Source organism: Myiozetetes cayanensis, unplaced genomic scaffold (genome assembly GCF_022539395.1).
Source record: "Myiozetetes cayanensis isolate MyiCay16 unplaced genomic scaffold, myiCay2020 scf3, whole genome shotgun sequence".
NCBI classification, from domain to species: Eukaryota; Metazoa; Chordata; class Aves; order Passeriformes; family Tyrannidae; genus Myiozetetes; species Myiozetetes cayanensis.
In genome coordinates, this window is record NW_026087521.1 from 24,368,004 (window position 1) to 24,384,674 (window position 16,671).

General features: G+C 45.4%; 1 protein-coding gene across 1 annotated transcript; it reads left to right on the top strand.

The window, feature by feature from the left end:
* The first annotated feature begins 1,236 nt into the window (after positions 1–1,236).
* Positions 1,237–15,557, top strand: WNT2 (Wnt family member 2). Its single transcript, XM_050323796.1, has 5 exons — positions 1,237–1,343; positions 2,667–2,890; positions 5,697–5,974; positions 8,872–9,136; positions 15,328–15,557. Exons 1-5 carry the CDS (start codon positions 1,264–1,266, stop codon positions 15,555–15,557), a joined length of 1,077 nt encoding a protein of 358 aa, XP_050179753.1. The 5' UTR covers positions 1,237–1,263.
* The last annotated feature ends 1,114 nt before the right edge of the window (positions 15,558–16,671 follow it).

Genomic DNA, 16,671 nt, shown 5'->3' on the forward strand with positions numbered 1-16,671 from the left:
AACCATGGCTGTAATATGCTACCTGAAGAACAGCTGGCAAAGGATGCTTCCTAGCTTGCTTTTCCAGGATTTTCACCTGCAGTTGACAACTGAATTAATCTTTTAGGAACAAGAGCTGTGTAGTCCTCAGCTCTCTTAGCAACCTTTGTTTTTTGTCTGTTTCAGCCAACGAGGGCTCTCTTGGAACTAGGGCATCTCCAGCTTAGTAATGATAGTTCGTTGTATGAAATATTTGTTACCCTGCATTTGCCTTACAGAGATGATACCAAGTGAAAAAGTTCTTAAATCACTTGCTGAGTTTGCTTCCAGCCCCGGCCGCCTCGTCCCGCTCCCGGGCAGGGGCGGCCGGTGGCCGCTCGGAGCTGGGAAGCTCTGCGGCGGCAGCGGGTCCTCCCATCCCAGACTTCAAGCTCCGCGATGGGGCGCGCAGCCCGTGCCCTCGTGGGAGCGGGGTAGGCAGGGAGGCCCGGGGCGGAGCGGTGCCCGCGGAGGAGCCGGCCCGGCAGTGCGGGGCCCGGGGTGAGGGGAGCGGCCGGGCGCTCGCACACCCCGCACCGGGGCTGCTCTGGTTCTCCGCTTCTCCCCTCGCACCGCATCGCGGTTCCGTTCCGTGCTCGGCGTTCGCGAGCGCGCGTACCGAGCCTGAAATGCCGTCGTGCCGAACCCCGAGAGGTGCCAAGCCCTGCCGGTCTGTAGCAGCCGCCCGGGGCCGCCGCCGGCTCCGCAGCAGGTCGTGTAGCATCTGCTGGCGGGTTTGAACTCACTGTCTGCTCTTAGTGTTATTGGAAAGCAACTGGCTCCTCGGGATTCCTTGCCTAATCAGAGGTGTTACCTCCTCCTCTTCCCCCAGTGTCTCTTGACATCATTTCATCCATCAGACTTTCAGAGGAAAAAAAACACCAACCAAAGCAGAACCCACCCAGTCCGAGAGCAGCCCACACCAGCCCCTCAGTTTTGCCGTGACTGCAGGGAAGAGCTGGATCGGGGCAAAGATGAAGAATGGGAGCGGGGCTGAACTCCATGTCCTGAAGAGTTTGGTGCAGGGCGAACCGAGAGGAATCCAGAGCGATGCACCGACCGGCATCTCCCGTACCCCGGGAAGGGATCAGTAAGGCCAGGGGCCGCGTGTGGGGATGCGAAGGCGCTTGACTCACGGGAAAGAAGTAGCCCTCGAGGTGCGTTTGCCCCTGCTCGTAATTGTTTCTCCATGGGATTTCTTCTGCCCCCCGCAACTGACCTGATGTGGACCGAAGCGTTTCTAACATGAACTTTCTCCCTGGTATCTGGTGGTCTCTTCCCTTGGTCTTGATCTGGGCGACCCCACCAGTCACCTCTTCATGGTGGTAAGCTGTGCAATTCCAGGAATTTTTATTTGCTCTTGGGGAAGGTGGGGTCGGATTAATTGTGAATTGGGGGAGCCTCTCCCTCTCAGGCTCTGACAAGCGGAGCTCGCTGCTGCCAGCTGCTCCGGTCCATAAAGTCCGGCCTTAAGAGAGCGGGATTAGACAGTCCCGGCATCTCCTTCCACACCCCGTCCCCGCACCCCGACCTCCTCCTCCGCATAAGCACAACGCAGCAGCGGGGGCTTCGCGGGACTTTCGACAGGGCTGCGGGTGCGGGGGGAGCCGGCGGGGGCAGCGGGCACCGCCCGGGCGGCGGGGCCGCCGGGGGAGCGGGAGGAAGGCAGGGAGGCGGGCGGGGAACACGCCCGAGGGGCGCGGGTGAAGCGCTGCTCCTGGCAGCCGGCCCTCCGCGCCCCGGCGGTGCTGGGAATTGGCTACAGCAGCGCTATTTTTTTATTATTAATTTATTTTTTCCTTCTTCCTCGCCCTCCCTAGTCCCTCCCTCCTGCACATTTTCTCCTCGCTAAACTGCAAGGGCATAGGGCTGAGGGCCCTGCGGGCCCAGCTTCAGGTGATAGTTCGTGTCGGTAGCTTGCTGCACAACGGGTTTGAGTGAAAACACGCACTGCTCCTCAAACTGGGGACCCCAGCCAAGGCTAGCCTGAAAAGTCTTGGTGTAGGAGAGGAGTTAAACCCCTTCTTGTAAACCTGGGGAACACATTTAACCTTGACACCGGCTGACACGGGATCAAAGCCTGATTTATCAGACTGAGCATGTTTCAATAAAATGACTATCTGTGTCCTTAACTGTATAAATGTTATTTATTGCGATGTCTTTTTGTCATGGTGTCTTCTAACTGCCACTTAAATATATATATATTTGGAAGTCACGGCTTTAACGATTTTATGGTCGTATAAAATAATGAAAATGCAAGAAAATGACATTTTCTTCTGTTTGATCCCTTCAAAAGACACCTACAGAAGTTTGGGTTTTATGAAAGGTACCTTTCGAAACGTTTCAGGACTAATAGAGACCATCTGGATACAGATGATGTAATTTAATTTTTGTCAAGGTTTTTTTTTTTTTTTTTTTTTTAAGTACTGCACGGAGCTGCAACAGCGGGGCTTGGGGTTCTCCTGAATGCTTCACGTTATTAAAAAAACACAGTATCGGTGACTAATGGTAAAGGATTTCCACTAGAAAGGCAGAGGTAGCTGCAGCTCTGGACCACCTGAGGGTGCTGAGGACCCTCCTTCCCCTGGAGTCGGTGCACGGGGGTCGCCGCGGGCCCCCGGCGCTGCCCTGCCCCTTCCCTCCCGCAGGTACATGGGCGCCGTGGGCTCGTCGCGGGTGATGTGCGACAACGTGCCGGGGCTGGTGAGCCGGCAGCGCCAGCTGTGCCGGCGGCACCCCGAGGCCATGCTCTCCATCGGCCGCGGCGTGGCCGCCTGGACGGCGGAGTGCCAGCACCAGTTCCGCCGGCACCGCTGGGACTGCAACGCCCTGGAGCGGGGGCAGCGCCTCCTCGGCCGCGTCCTGCTGCGCAGTGAGTCCCGGGACCGGGGGCCGGGAGGGGCGCGGAGCCCCCACGCCTACGGGCTGAGAGTAAACGGGGCTTTAGAGGGTCGGCGTGAGGGTACAAGGGTTCCACACAAGGGTACCAGGGGTCATGTGGGCTGGCACTGCCCGGGCAGCGATGGGGAACAACGGGAAGCGGTGGCCATCCCCCTGTTATCCTTGTTCTTAGCAATGATGAAGCTTCGTTTTACAATTCAGGAGGAAGGGGACACTTGAAAGAACGGAATAACGCCAAGTGCTGCACTGCTTAAAAACGTGTATCAAATTAAAAAGACAAGGGGGTTGAGGGGGGATGTTGACATATTAAGGGCTGGCTCTGTAGTTCCCAACTTTTTCTTGGTGCATAATGGACCACAAATTGAAGGCTACAGGGAAACCGATGTGGCAGAATAGTGAGCAGGACAGAGAACTTTCCATCACAGCCCAAACTCGGGATACCAGTACTGGGGGTAGGGCAGGCTGAAAGGGGCAGCTTATGTGCCAACAGGAGCCCAGTGTGTTGGGATGGCAGACGACAACCCCTTCTGCAGGCTGGTTCCCACTGGAGCATTTTGCCTGGAAAGCACAGCAGCAGGGTACAATCCCTCCAGGGGTGTGAGGCTGGGACCTGCTCCCCACCTTGAGGGAGGATGGTTAAGCAGGGGGGGTATTGTCATCTAAATGTTGGGCTGAGGCATCTTGTGAGTCTTCAAAGCCTCTTATGTGGTCCTTTTGACTCAAAGAAATGGCTGGGATCTGTTACTGTGACAGAATGTCCTTACCTGAGTGATAAATGTGCTGAGATTCTTGGAAACTGTGGCTTTTTTCACCAAATACCACACCTGGGCCCAGAACTGTGGTGCACAGCCACTGTGAGCTGACCCTGAACTTGCACTTGAGTCCCTGGGATGTCCCCAGCACCATTCAAGACAGCCTCTCCAGGCTGTGAGCAGCATGCTGCCTGCAAGAAGAGGAAGAGAAAAGTCCCCAGGGGCCATTGCCCTACTGATGGGGATGGAGAGGAGAATGGGAGACACTGGACATGCTGGCCCAAGCAGTGGGATTTCATCCACAGAGCATCATTTGGTGCCAGGTTCTGCTACTGGTGAGCAGTTGGTTCCTGTAACCAGCTTCGTGTTCCCTTAGCAATTATTTGTGAGTAACCAGTAACCTCACCCATAGGCTGAAGTTTTCTGTGAGGTTTGTCTGTTATTCAGGAAAACATGTTTGGCAGAACATGGCCTAATTCTGATGAGGCTGCTTAATAAAAAAAGTAAAAATGCAGTTTTTCCTGAAGAGAAGTTTTCATTTCTGGCTCATGTGAGAGAATGATAGCATATCAGGCTTCTGAGCTCTACACTGAGCCTGATCAGGCTGTGATTGCCATGGAAATGTAGCTTGATAGTGCTCTAATAAAATTAAATGGTTTGTATTATTTAAATAAATTCAAATGAAACATTTATCTTCTAATGACACCAAGTGTTTAATTAACACTTTATTAATTAAATTTGGTTTTTAATTAACACTTTACGAAGTTTTGATAACTCTGAATAACCTGTCTCAGAAATAAGTCTTCAAAGGAGCATGATTTGTAACAAGCCATGGTATCTTCTGCCTGATTTTGAAGGCAGTGTAGGAAAGGCATGGTTTGTCCAGTTCTTTTGAAAACTTTTAGTTACCATTTGCTGAAGGTTTGCACAGCACAGGGAAGTTCAGGGACCATTCCTATTTGAAACATTTAGATACTACTGGAATTGAAATACTAAATAATAAGTTATATGGTGTAACGCTGCCTCTACAATAAAAAAACAGATAACATTTGTCTTTGGGGTCCTACTTTACTGTGCTAATATTATTTAAGGCTTACAAGTTCTTCAAACAGGTCTTTCTCACCGCTAGTGGTCTTAGGTACTGCACAAAAATCTATTTCTCCTTCTATGCTAGAAAACTCAAAAAGTAGAAAAATATTGCATTACCATAAATAGATTTGTGACAGTATAATATAGCTCTGCACTGTAAAGTACTATATTTTAAAAACAGTTATTACCTTGAAATATATACCTGAGAGCTCATGAGAAGGCATAGTCTAGAAATTTCTTTGGTATAATAAAGTATCTTGGTTAGGAGAAGGGAAAGTTGCCAGAGCAGCTGGCATGAAGAAGTCACAGCTGCCAGACCAAATCCTGCCTCAAGCATGACACAAGCAGTGCCATTGATTTAATGGAACTTGTTTGTGTCAATTATGGTTATGGGCTTGGTTCTAGGCAGAAAACCTAATTTTAGCTTATTTTCAGGAAATAACACTCAAGTTTTCTCCCTACCACCTTTTAAGCAAGAAAGTCTATTTCGAGTGCTTTGGAAGAGGAAAATCTAGTTTCAAGAGTTATTTGCAGTATTTTACAATGTACATGTTGTTTTAGTGTCCCTAGTTAATAATTTCTTAAACTTATCTCTCAAATCACCCTTCATATATTTTTATAAATCGGTGAAACATGATAGGAATACCAGCTGTCCTATTCAAATGTCTGTACAGAACAACTGATCCATGAAAGTATATTAATCAATATCAGAAGCAAATGTTTAATATTTTCCAACTCTAACACTATATTGATGAGCTTATACCAGGGAGGGGTCCTAGTTTGAACCATGACTAATTCTGGCTCCAGGGAATGTGTATTTGTGTGATTTCAGCCTAGTTTTATCTTTTGCTCTGCAAAAAAGTCCAGGCTTACTCTCTGGGCAGCCACTCAAACTAGCTACACCAGTGATTTTTAAAATGACTTCTTTTATTTCAGGTAGTCGGGAGTCTGCTTTTGTCCATGCCATCTCCTCCGCTGGAGTTGTTTTTGCCATCACCAGGGCATGTAGCCAAGGGGAGCTGAAATCTTGCTCCTGTGATCCCAAGAAGAAAGGCTCTGCCAAGGACAGCAAGGGCCATTTTGACTGGGGTGGCTGCAGCGATAACATTGACTATGGCATTAAATTTGCCAGAGCCTTTGTGGATGCCAAAGAACGGAAAGGAAAAGATGCAAGGGCGCTGATGAACCTTCACAACAACAGAGCTGGAAGGAAGGTGGGTGTCCATCCAACAGGTAGATATTCTTGGAAAACTCTTATGTGTCTGGAGCAGGTAATGGTTAGCTCTTGCTGTCTGGTCTCAGCAGTTAGGAAGAAATATAGGATGAGCAGAAGCCTGAGCTGCTGTTTCTGTCTCCCTTGAAGGTTCAGTGTGTGACAAAGTCAAAGAGACTGAATCCAACTGATTAATAGTCAGAGTCAGTTCAGTGGCTCCTTGTGTGGGAAGTTAAGCAGGAGTCCGAGTCATTGCAGGATCAGTTCAGATGGAAGTTTCATTTTGAGCTTAATTCTTATATAAGGCAAAGTTTTACTTTTGGTTAATACAGAATAGAAATTCCTGAAGACCACACTGAAGAACACGCTTGACTTTAAAGAGCAAATTCAAAATAACACTAAAGAAAAAAAAAATCATGTCTGTATGTATATGGTAAACCTACTTACAAAGTGAGCAGAGATAAATGGCAATTGCTTTACTTTTTAAGAGAACAAATCCAAACTACACGTCCCTCCAAAAGGCGTTGGTCTTGGGCCATGACCTGCCCTAAACGCCTTTTCTAAACACTGTATGAGAATATCACTCCTGAATTTCAACAGAAAGTCTTTACTTTTACATTGTAGGTGAATAGAAGGAGTAGTTGCCAGGTATGTTACCCACTACTGGTGCAAGGGCTGAGGAATTTGTGCATTAACATTTTGTGATGGTAGCTATAAATAGTAAGAGTAGTGCATGAAACTGGAATACGTTGTTTCATTATTTAAAACATTCAAAATTTACTGCTTCCACAAAATCTGAAATAATAAAAAAAATGTTTTATTATGCTAGACCAAGCACTTCTGAAACTATTTGTAGAGACTTCCTGTTTCTTACCTTTGGTTTTCCTTAAGGTATATTCAGTAGGAAGTAAATGGATCCTGTTCTGATCTTTTTATGTCAAAAATTTCCCTTTATATAATGTGTAAAATTATTTTGTATTAACTAACCATTGTTAAAAGAAATGATCCAATTTTAATGAATGGTACTGCAAGTAGATGATTTTCCTGATAAATATTTGTCCTTCACCATCTTTCCTCCACCTGTTTATTGCCAGCAAGTGTAATTAATAAGTAATATAAACAGATGAGGCTATTCAGATCAGTGATATGCACATGCAGTACTGTGGCTGTGTTTATGTTACTGTCTGAAAGAGACTACAGTCTACAAGAGAAGCGAAGTATTTTTAGGGGTGAATAAGTTCCATGATGAGAAGTACTTTCTGTGATAGTTGACCATCTTAGTAAGTTTTAAAAAATACCTCTGCCAAATACTAAAGAAGTACTGTTAAGCAGGTAGATTTTTAGAAGAAGATCAAGAGATTTTAATAAATATATTCTATTAAAAATAATGAACATGTTCTCATATGCCCTAGGACCTGCCTCATGGACAGGGATGCTGTTTAGTATCCAAAGTGCAATAGTGTAGGTTTAGCTTTGCTGGGATCTCACCACCTCAGCTCCCCATAAGCCTGGCATTTGGGCCTCGGTAAAACCATCTGTTCCCTTGGCTTTTTCTTGCCCCCAAAGGGCTGTCAACAAGTTTCTTTTAAAACTAGACTATTCCAATTGTATTAATTACAAGAGAAATAGAATAAATATTTGTTATATTTCCATATGAATCATAGAACATAACATGATGTGTATCAGTATAGGAACATCACTGACAAAAAAGGAGACCTGCATTCCTACATGCTTCTTCCGCTTTTCTGGCAAGTTGTTTTAAACATACGAGTAGTTAAACTGATTTGTGCTCAGATAATTAAAACCAAGCATCTGCTTAAATCCCAGATTTGTGATAGTATCATGGGCAATGAAGTGGGGCTGTGGGAATGCAAGTTACTTCTTCGAAGTAGTCCTATCATTTACAAGTTGAAAAGAAAATTAAAAGTACTTTGGTTTTATAATACATTCTCTCTTTATTACTAAGTGCTTGACTGAAAAATGCTGCTCCACTGTGCGTCAATCTCACTTCTAATCATAGAGCTTTCCTCTCTCTTACCTTCCTCCCATGGTGCAATCTCTCTTGTACAAATGCTAAAATGTTCATATTTCATGAACCCTTAAGGCATAATATTTATAGATCAAATATCCATATCTTCAGAATTAGAAATGAATTATTTATTGCCTATGAACCCATCTGTTGTTCTCCAACATCATGCAGATAGCCTAAATGTCTGCGATGAAGCTGACGTGGCTTTAATGCTATCAAGATGTTAAATAAATGATGAAGGCGATTTCTCCAGTGCAAGCTAATGAAGACCTTATTCTAAAATGTTTGTTAAAAGGTTTATAAACCTTTAAAGTATACTGTATTTTAAAATTTTGCATAGATCTGATACCCAGCCCAGGTTTGATGTTTTGTATAGCCTCAGTAAAATCCTTTAAATATGAGATGCCTATGAATTCCTGGACAATGTTTGAAACACTGTTCAAGGCAAAGGGCAACTTCATGAAGATGAGCCAGAGAGGGTCAGCATAGTGACGCTGCAGCTGGAACGAGGGGGAAAGGGAGTGCCTTCACCTCCCAAGGGGTTCAATGATTCTGTCCATTTCCCAGATCATCTCCTCCTGCCCAGTCTGCATGTGTGTCCTAGTGCTATGGACCACCTCGATCCTCGGGATGACTGGCAGGAGCGGGAAGGTAAGCCCACCAGCCGGAGGATTGTGTGTAAGGTTGAGTCAAGCAACCAGAGCAGACCAACCATGTGGGTTGGTGCTTGATGCTACCAGTGGGTGTCACTACAGACCATAACATGGACTCATCGCAGGCCTGGCATTACAGGATGAATGGAAAAGGGCTGAGAAGCAAGCAATTGTAGTTTGTTTTACCTGTGTATATTTTACTGCATTTCTAAACAGGCCGTGAAGAGGTTTTTGAAACAGGAGTGCAAATGCCACGGTGTGAGCGGATCGTGCACTCTAAGGACGTGTTGGCTGGCCATGGCAGATTTTAGGAAAACAGGAGATTATCTGTGGAAGAAATACAATGGAGCAATTCAGGTGGTCATGAATCAAGATGGCACGGGTTTCACTGTGGCTAATAAGAAATTTAAGAAGCCAACTAAGAATGACCTGGTATACTTTGAAAGCTCTCCAGACTACTGTATCAGGGACAGGGATGTAGGTAAGCCTCTATCATTACAGGTGAATGGTTTTATTTCAGACATTTGTAATTCAAAGGTCAAAAATTATCATTATTATTGAGAGAGAGTGTGTGTGTGTGCATGTGTGCGTGTGTGTGTGTGTATGTAAATCCATGCATGTAATCAGCTGGAAAAAGGCAGGAAGATGTTTTGGAAGGACAGCTCTGTAGAAGAACAATAGTTTCTCCATGTCTCTAGATCTGCAACAGCCAGTTGTTCTAATATAATTCAGCAGTTTCTGCCAGATGCTGTAGAGCCCTGGAGATGCTGTAAGGCAAAAGTGGCTTTCAGCCGCTTTCTGTTTGAGTTATGCTCTGGAGCAGGTCCACAGTGTACAGAACCACCTACACCTTGTGTCACACAGCTCACTCCAGAGCTGCCCCAAGTCCCGTGATGTCCCTGTGGTACCACCTCCTGTCACATTGCTTCTCTGCTCTGTTGTTATGCTACTGCTGCAGTGTCCTCCTTTATCTGCGCATTCCCTGCAGCTCACTGTGGCCGTGGCTCCCCTGGCTGTAGACACATCTCTCCCCAAGTGGCAGGTACAGCCCCTTGGTGCCAACCCAGCCATGCTTGCACCATCCAGGGCAGCTGTGGGTAACACGGAGAGGGGCAGCTGGAGGATGTGTAGGTGGGTGAAAGAACAGAGGTCAGAGGGACACCATGTTGAGTGACACTGTGGTTTATTCCTCCTTACGGGTGTTGGCTCTGTTCATGGCAACCACTGCATTCTCTGAAGAGTTGTGCCAGCCCCTGTGGGAAGAAATAAAGTTTCAGGGCTGCTATTACCGCTGAATTTCCTGCTTTCAGAGAGTCAATAGAGACACACCTAGCAGTGTTCTAGGATTCAAGGCATTGCCAAGCACCAGGAATCCTGCTAGCAGTTCTTGACCCATGTATAGTATTTCCTGATGTGGCAATTAAAAACTAGCAACTAGAAAACCAGAAACTGGGAAAAGAGAGCCAGACTGAGTAATGTATGAGAGATGTTGTGGAACTAATTAATAGGTTGTATAACAGACCAGATTGCACCCCATATGACATATCTGTAAGTATCTGGATAGCAGTGCAGCTCAACTCTTTTTGGCACTGCTGCATATTTACAATCCAAGTTTGCTTGGAATAAACATTGCAGAACAACTGTACCTAAATAAGAACAATATGTGAATTCCTGGTCATGTACTATTGATTTCAATGAACCCAGAATTTCATCCAGTATGCTTACATTGTACAGTGTTTTTGGTTAGTTGAGTAGTCAATGTAATTTTAGATGTTATTTATGGTTTTGGCAGGTGATGTTTATTACCTGCACAAGAACATATTCTTCCTTGAATAGTGGCTGATACAGTGAAGTCTAATACTTCAACACAAGTGAATAAATAGGCATGTTGTGGCATTGTGCAGAGACTAACTTTGCAGACTAGGATTTTTTCAAAACATTTCTTTCTTGATGTTGCTTCGTCCATTGTAAAATGCATGATTTCTTTTCTCCTGGAAGGAGAACCTGTACACAACCCAATTCTGTGTCAAAAAGCAATTTAATAATCTCTTTGTATTAAGCCTAATCTCATCTGTCAGTCTTGCATTTTTCACTGAAATGTATTACGTGCATTTGCCAGACACTGACAACCTGCCCAGAGATGGCAAAGTCTGACATGTGCTTTGGCCCCGTTCAAGATAAGGCTGTGGTTGAGGCAGCATTTCTTTGCTGCCCAGAATTCAGAGAATGTGGCTGTTTGGAAGAGTTTATTTTTAGCAAACTGCAGGAAACTTTTGGTGGGATATGGGGTGCCCTGCTACTTGTGTGGAGCAAAGGAAGAATCACACAAACAAAACCTGATCTGGCTTTGAGAGAGATGGTTTTTGGCAGCTGAACATTTTTTTCATTTTTTGTATTTGCCCTGTTGAGCACTCCGGAGTGTCAGCCTTGTTAAATGACTGCAAATGAAATGAGGTTATGGAAGTCTGAGTTTGGAAGTAGGTGGGGAGCATCTCAACATCAGCTAAATCTAATACCGCTTCATTTTAGTATGTCCTTGAATATAGTTCTACCTTACACTTGTATTCCCTGGAGAATGATTTAGTGCTTCAGGAAAAAAGTATACGTGGAGCTTGGTTAGTATGGGGACTGAATGAAGGATTCCCAGAGCAAATCTAAAGAAGTGTCCCAAGAGATGGTTTCACAAGCTGTAAAATGACCAAGCCAGTGTCCTCCGTGGCTTTGGTGTGCTAACACACAGGAACCAGTGGATTAAGGGTGCTCAGGGATTCTGCCATCAGCAGCCTACCCAGAAAAAATGCAGATACCTTCCCTTCTGCCACTGGAGCTTTTAGCCCTGGTTTTCCTCTCTATTGGTGGGCAGTCATCAGAGAGTGCTGGGGCTGAATACACCCCCCTGGGTCTGGCACTCTAAGCTAGGTAGCTGGACATTCATACATGGAACACCCCTACAGTATGAAAAATATGGTTTGTTTGGTTTTTTTTTCTCTCTAAAAGGAAAAGGGGAGTAATTGATTTCAGGAGAGATATAATATGTGGAAATCACTAATAGCAGTTCAATAGAGAATATAATAACATGACCACGTTTTTCCCCACATTAAGAATTCAGGAAGGACCCAAGGAAGATTTTCAGAAGTGTTCAGAATTCATTTAACTATGCTCACATAACTCTGCTGAAATAATTTTTGCTCACAATTTTGTACTCAAAATTTGATAAAAACAGAGATAGGGCATCCCAGAGAGCTTTGAAAAATCTTGCCATGAACATAGAAAGTTTGCCACTCTTCTTTATATTGTCATAAATTTCCAGCCTCCAAACCCAGTACAAGTATACCCAGGACTGCCTAGGGAAGGACCTGTTACGAATGATAGAGCTGTGGCAAGAACTAAAGTGACAGCTGCACAAGTGGCAGTGCCCCTGTCACACCTACTACCTTACTCTGAATGCATTACTTCACCTACAAAATGCTTTAAAAACCCCACTTGCTTGTCTGCTTTTATAAGCCTCTATTTGAAGTATTTTAAGTTTTAAAAGGTTGCTATTTGCCCATCCGTGCAGGCTAGGTTGATTGAAAGCTGTTGCCAGTTTATTTGGAACATGCTAGGAGACAAGCAGAGACTGCTTTAGGAATAAGCACATGAGCAGCTGTAGCCTGCTGGCCAAGCCTTTGTTAGAACCTGTTATTCATGTACACTACTAAGGCAGAGTAACATCTGCCTGCTAAAGAAACTGTTTTAGAACTGATTTATTAAAATTCATTTGTATAGAGCAATCAGAAAACTCCAGGCAGTATTTGGGTGAAGATTCCTTCTGCAGGGCGACCCCCACCAAAGCGAGCAAGCTGAGCTCAACTAAGCGTGTTGAAGTAACGCGTATGAGCAGGGAGGTTGTGTCCCCAAGTGTGGGCATCAAGGTGGAGGTGGTGGGCAAAGGCAGGATGGGGTTGGTGAGCATGTGTTGATTGTTCATATCTGTTCTGGTAGCAGCGAGGCTTCAGCCACGTGGAGGTGGTGGTGGAGCAGAGGCAGGGCATATCTATGCGCAGATAATCTTGAGCTGCTGCAGCAGTGCTTCAGGACCTGTTGCAAATCCATGTGCCATGTGCTTCAAGTCATCCCTCGGTTTCTCCCAGCGCTCGCATGGTCCCAGTTTGAGTACTGTCGACACCAGTGTCGCTGTCTCTGCCTGTACTTGGGCCTGGGATTGCATACTGGACTACAGTGCCCATCTCCTGTGTCCCCAGCTGGCAGGCAGGGTGCTGCAGCTGTGTTTGAGGGCCCTCCACATCTGGTCTCCTGGTGGAAAGCACTGTGGAGAGGCATGTGCAATGCTACAGGCAGCCCTCTGGAGCTGTGTGTTGGATGAGAAATCACTTGATCAGGGTGATCTGTTTTGGGTCCTTCACAGGATTGCTTTTGTGTTAATTTATTCCCCTTGCTGCCCCATGTCAGCCATTTGCTGCATTTTTTGAGGTAAATGAGGCCAAGTCCAGAGTGTAGCCTGGAATTTAAAGTGTAGCCTGTGAGTCCTGGTGTTGCACAAGATGTGTTAGTGCTTGAGGTATGTAACCCATGGAGGGAAACCAATCCTGATCTGTGTCAAAAACTTCTCACTGAGGTTGGCTGCGAACAGGCAGTCCCAGTGAGACTTCTTGGCCTGTACCTCCTAATCTGAGCATTGCAAGCACATTGGGTGTTCCAGCCCTGTGCAGGCTGACAGTGGAGCTTGTGATGACTTCCATTAGGGCAGCTCCCCTCCAAACACTGTCTGGCAATGGAGCAGCGCCATCACCCCGAGAGCCTCTGGGAGCTGAGAGGTTATGAAGGCTCTCAGTGGTTATGGAAATTAGAATGAAATACATATTTCCTCAAAACTGAATCTGGATAAGCTGTTTTTGTCAACATATTGTCGTCTCTTCATTGCTGGCCTAGGAAATCCCAGCCTCTCCTGCCTCCAATCTGTGCTGCCTGTTCTCTCCAGCCCCTCTATGCTGGGTTTTCTACATAGGTTCCAGTAGCTTTAGAGATACTTTTCTGTGAATATTTCCTGAGGAAAATATTGCTGGGGATTTCACTATTTTGGGGTTTTTTTAGGTGGAAGTCAAATAACGAATGTTATTTAATCAATAGAAGGGAAAAGATCATGTTATAAAGGAATAAATACATTTTAGAGCTTTAAGAATGGGGAAAAATATTTTTCAACTTAGTGTATGTTTGCTTAAGAAAACAGCTATGCAAACCAAGAAGAAAGGGTTTGATGTACAGACTGTAAAGTCAGCAGTATTAAAAGCTGTGGATGTTTTGCCAACATAATGTTGTGTGTAGGCATGGCAATTCCAACACTTGAAATGAAAACAAAGAGATTGCATGAAAACTTTTTACAAGTTAGAACATACTTCTGCCTCTTAAGTGCTGAGGAGGTGCTTCACAGGTAGCAGGCAAAGATCAGAAAACTGCCTTATTTTGTGCAGTGTCTTCTGCTGTCTTCATTACCCAGGGGCCTGTCAAGAAGTGCAGTAACTTGTGTGGCTCCTTGCTGCTGACTATTGCTCATTTTCTTTCTCACTAGAAAAGCCACAGAGATGCTGAAGACACTGTTTGAACTTAAAAAAAACTTCTAATTTTGCCTGGAAACTAAGCCTTTATATTAGCCTGTTTTAAATTTTGTCACAATCTGTGGATCATTTAGTCTCCTGTCCTAGTGGCGTAGCAAACGTTGATGTTGTGTTGTGGGCAGCATCAGATGTTAGCAGCTTCTGACTGTAAGCAGCTGAAATAATTTTGATTTTGAAGTTGGTGGTAAAACTCCTGTTGAAAGCAGCGAGTGCATTCTGCTTGGGTTCTTCTTCATTGCTGTGTGGTTTTCCCACACATCTGCAAGTAAGAACTTTGGAGCTGGAAACTACCCTGTGGCTCAGCTGAGGCCACTTGGCCAGTGCAGCAGCACCTTTGAAGCTCCAGAGCCCTGAGCCAGGGCCGGTGCCTCAGCCTTTGGCAGCAGCTGGTGAGTGGCTCCCAGGCTGGGCGACTGGGGCGGCCGTGGGTACCTGCTGAGCCTGGGGGCAGGTGGCCACACAGCACCCTCCTGCTCTGCCTGCAGCAGACCTCAACCAGCCATTTGATAGTAAAGCTTTCCAGGTGTATATTTCAACCTAATGAATATTTAAATATTTAAATAAATAGAGGAATCTAGGCTATGCAAGAGAAGGCTGAGGTGTGTTCTAGGGACTGAAACACTTCTCTGGGGCAGCAGCTGAAGCCTGTCCTGACTTAGATGCAAAAAGAGCAAAATTTCTGTCCCTGTGCCTGAGAGGCTGAATCATGCATCAGTCCCATGAAAAATCACAGTCTGAGGTGACATTGCTCCAGTCCCTGAGACCCCTCATTGCATCAGTGCCTTGGGGCCAGCCCTGAAATATTAAGATAATCAGGCAGAGCCTTGAAGTATTTGGTCCATTTTACTCCTCCTCATCTCCAGACCTGATTTCTAGGGGAAACTTGAGAGCAATTTTACCTTATTATAGGCATTTCTCTGGCTTGATGTTGAATCCTGGGTAATGTTATGCTGAAGGATCAAATAAATTGTGAATTATGTCTCCTATACCTATTTTCATATGCTTTCTGCCCTTCCTTAAAATCTGCCTCCTGACATTTACTGTGTTTCCTCTGTAGGGTCCCTTGGGACAGCTGGTCGGGTGTGTAACCAAACCTCCCGCGGCATGGACAGCTGTGAGGTGATGTGCTGTGGGAGAGGATACGACACCTCCCGTGTCAGCAGAATGACCAAATGCGAGTGCAAGTTCCACTGGTGTTGTGCTGTGCGCTGCCAGGACTGCCTAGAAGTGGTGGATATTCACACTTGCAAAGCACCGAAGAGCGCTGGCTGGATCTCCCGGACATAATGCACGGGCTGCTGATGCTGAGGACCACAGCCTTTTGCCCTTCCTGGTCCGAGCAGGGAAGGCATCTGAGGTCCTCACTACTTTTATGCCTGTTCTGCCTTTGTTGTTCATTGCACAGAAGTTGCTGAATAATTAATAGAAACGCTGCAGCATTTACTTTCCATTTCTGCATGACAGTGTTGCTGCAGAGTTGTCTGTGCATAAACTGATGCAGTTCTGGAAGGAAGTACTTGCGCCAGGACTCTTTCAACCACCATGTACCGTTCCTCCACTTGTCATCAGGAATACAGCAAGACACAAAAATGGGGCACTTCTTACCACCAACAATTGCATGGGCTGAACTTGCTCAATCATCTTCTGAAGGATCTTGGGCAGGTCACAGTTGTGCCCTGGATACAGAAGGGCTCAGGAGTTTGATTGGTTGGTGATTTCTCCATGAAAAAGAATTTGGGGCCAGGCTGGTGAAAGGCTTTACTGGAGGGGTGTTTGTTCATCCCTGGTGTACTGGAGTTTGCAGTAAGATGGCCACCTGAGGCCACCCTGGCCACCATTAGCACACTGTGGGGCGGAAATTGGCCCACATTTATTGGAATAAACCAAAGAAAATTGCAGGAGATATATTCAACCACAACACTTTCATAAACTGTTAATCAAAGCAAGTGTCTTAGTTATATGTTTGTGAAAACTTGCCTTAAAAGCTTTTAAAAAGTCATTAATATTAACTAGTGAGGTTTGGGGGCTTTTGGATCTCCAGGATCGAAGAGAAGAAATGGTTTCTCAGCTTAGCGAGAGTTGGTTACAGGATGCACAACTACCTAAGGATAAGGTTTCCTCTTTTTCACATGCAGAATAAGTGGAAAAACATTTGCAAACAGTGATGGAGAAGGAAATGCCTTGTCTCAATAATGATTTGGTTTCTAAAGAATTTATCAACTTCTGTCTTCTTTTAAATTTAATAAATCTTTAAAGTGTGTTCAAATGATACTTTCTATTCAGATGGGACTTCCAAATGAGATTTTTTCCTAAATACTTTCTACAAAAACTTATGCCTATAATTCAGAACCCATCCACCTTCGATAGAGGCGGTTCCAGGTTGTGTCAGGTCCATATGCTG

Excerpts from the sequence above, each read along its gene's own strand:
- WNT2 (XM_050323796.1), top strand. The coding sequence starts at position 1,264 with ATGAACTTTCTCCCTGGTATCTGGTGGTCTCTTCCCTTGGTCTTGATC. Across the intron at positions 1,344-2,666 it reads CCAGTCACCTCTTCATGGTG|GTACATGGGCGCCGTGGGCT; the intron begins GTAAGCTGTGCA and ends TCCCTCCCGCAG. Across the intron at positions 2,891-5,696 it reads CGGCCGCGTCCTGCTGCGCA|GTAGTCGGGAGTCTGCTTTT; the intron begins GTGAGTCCCGGG and ends CTTTTATTTCAG.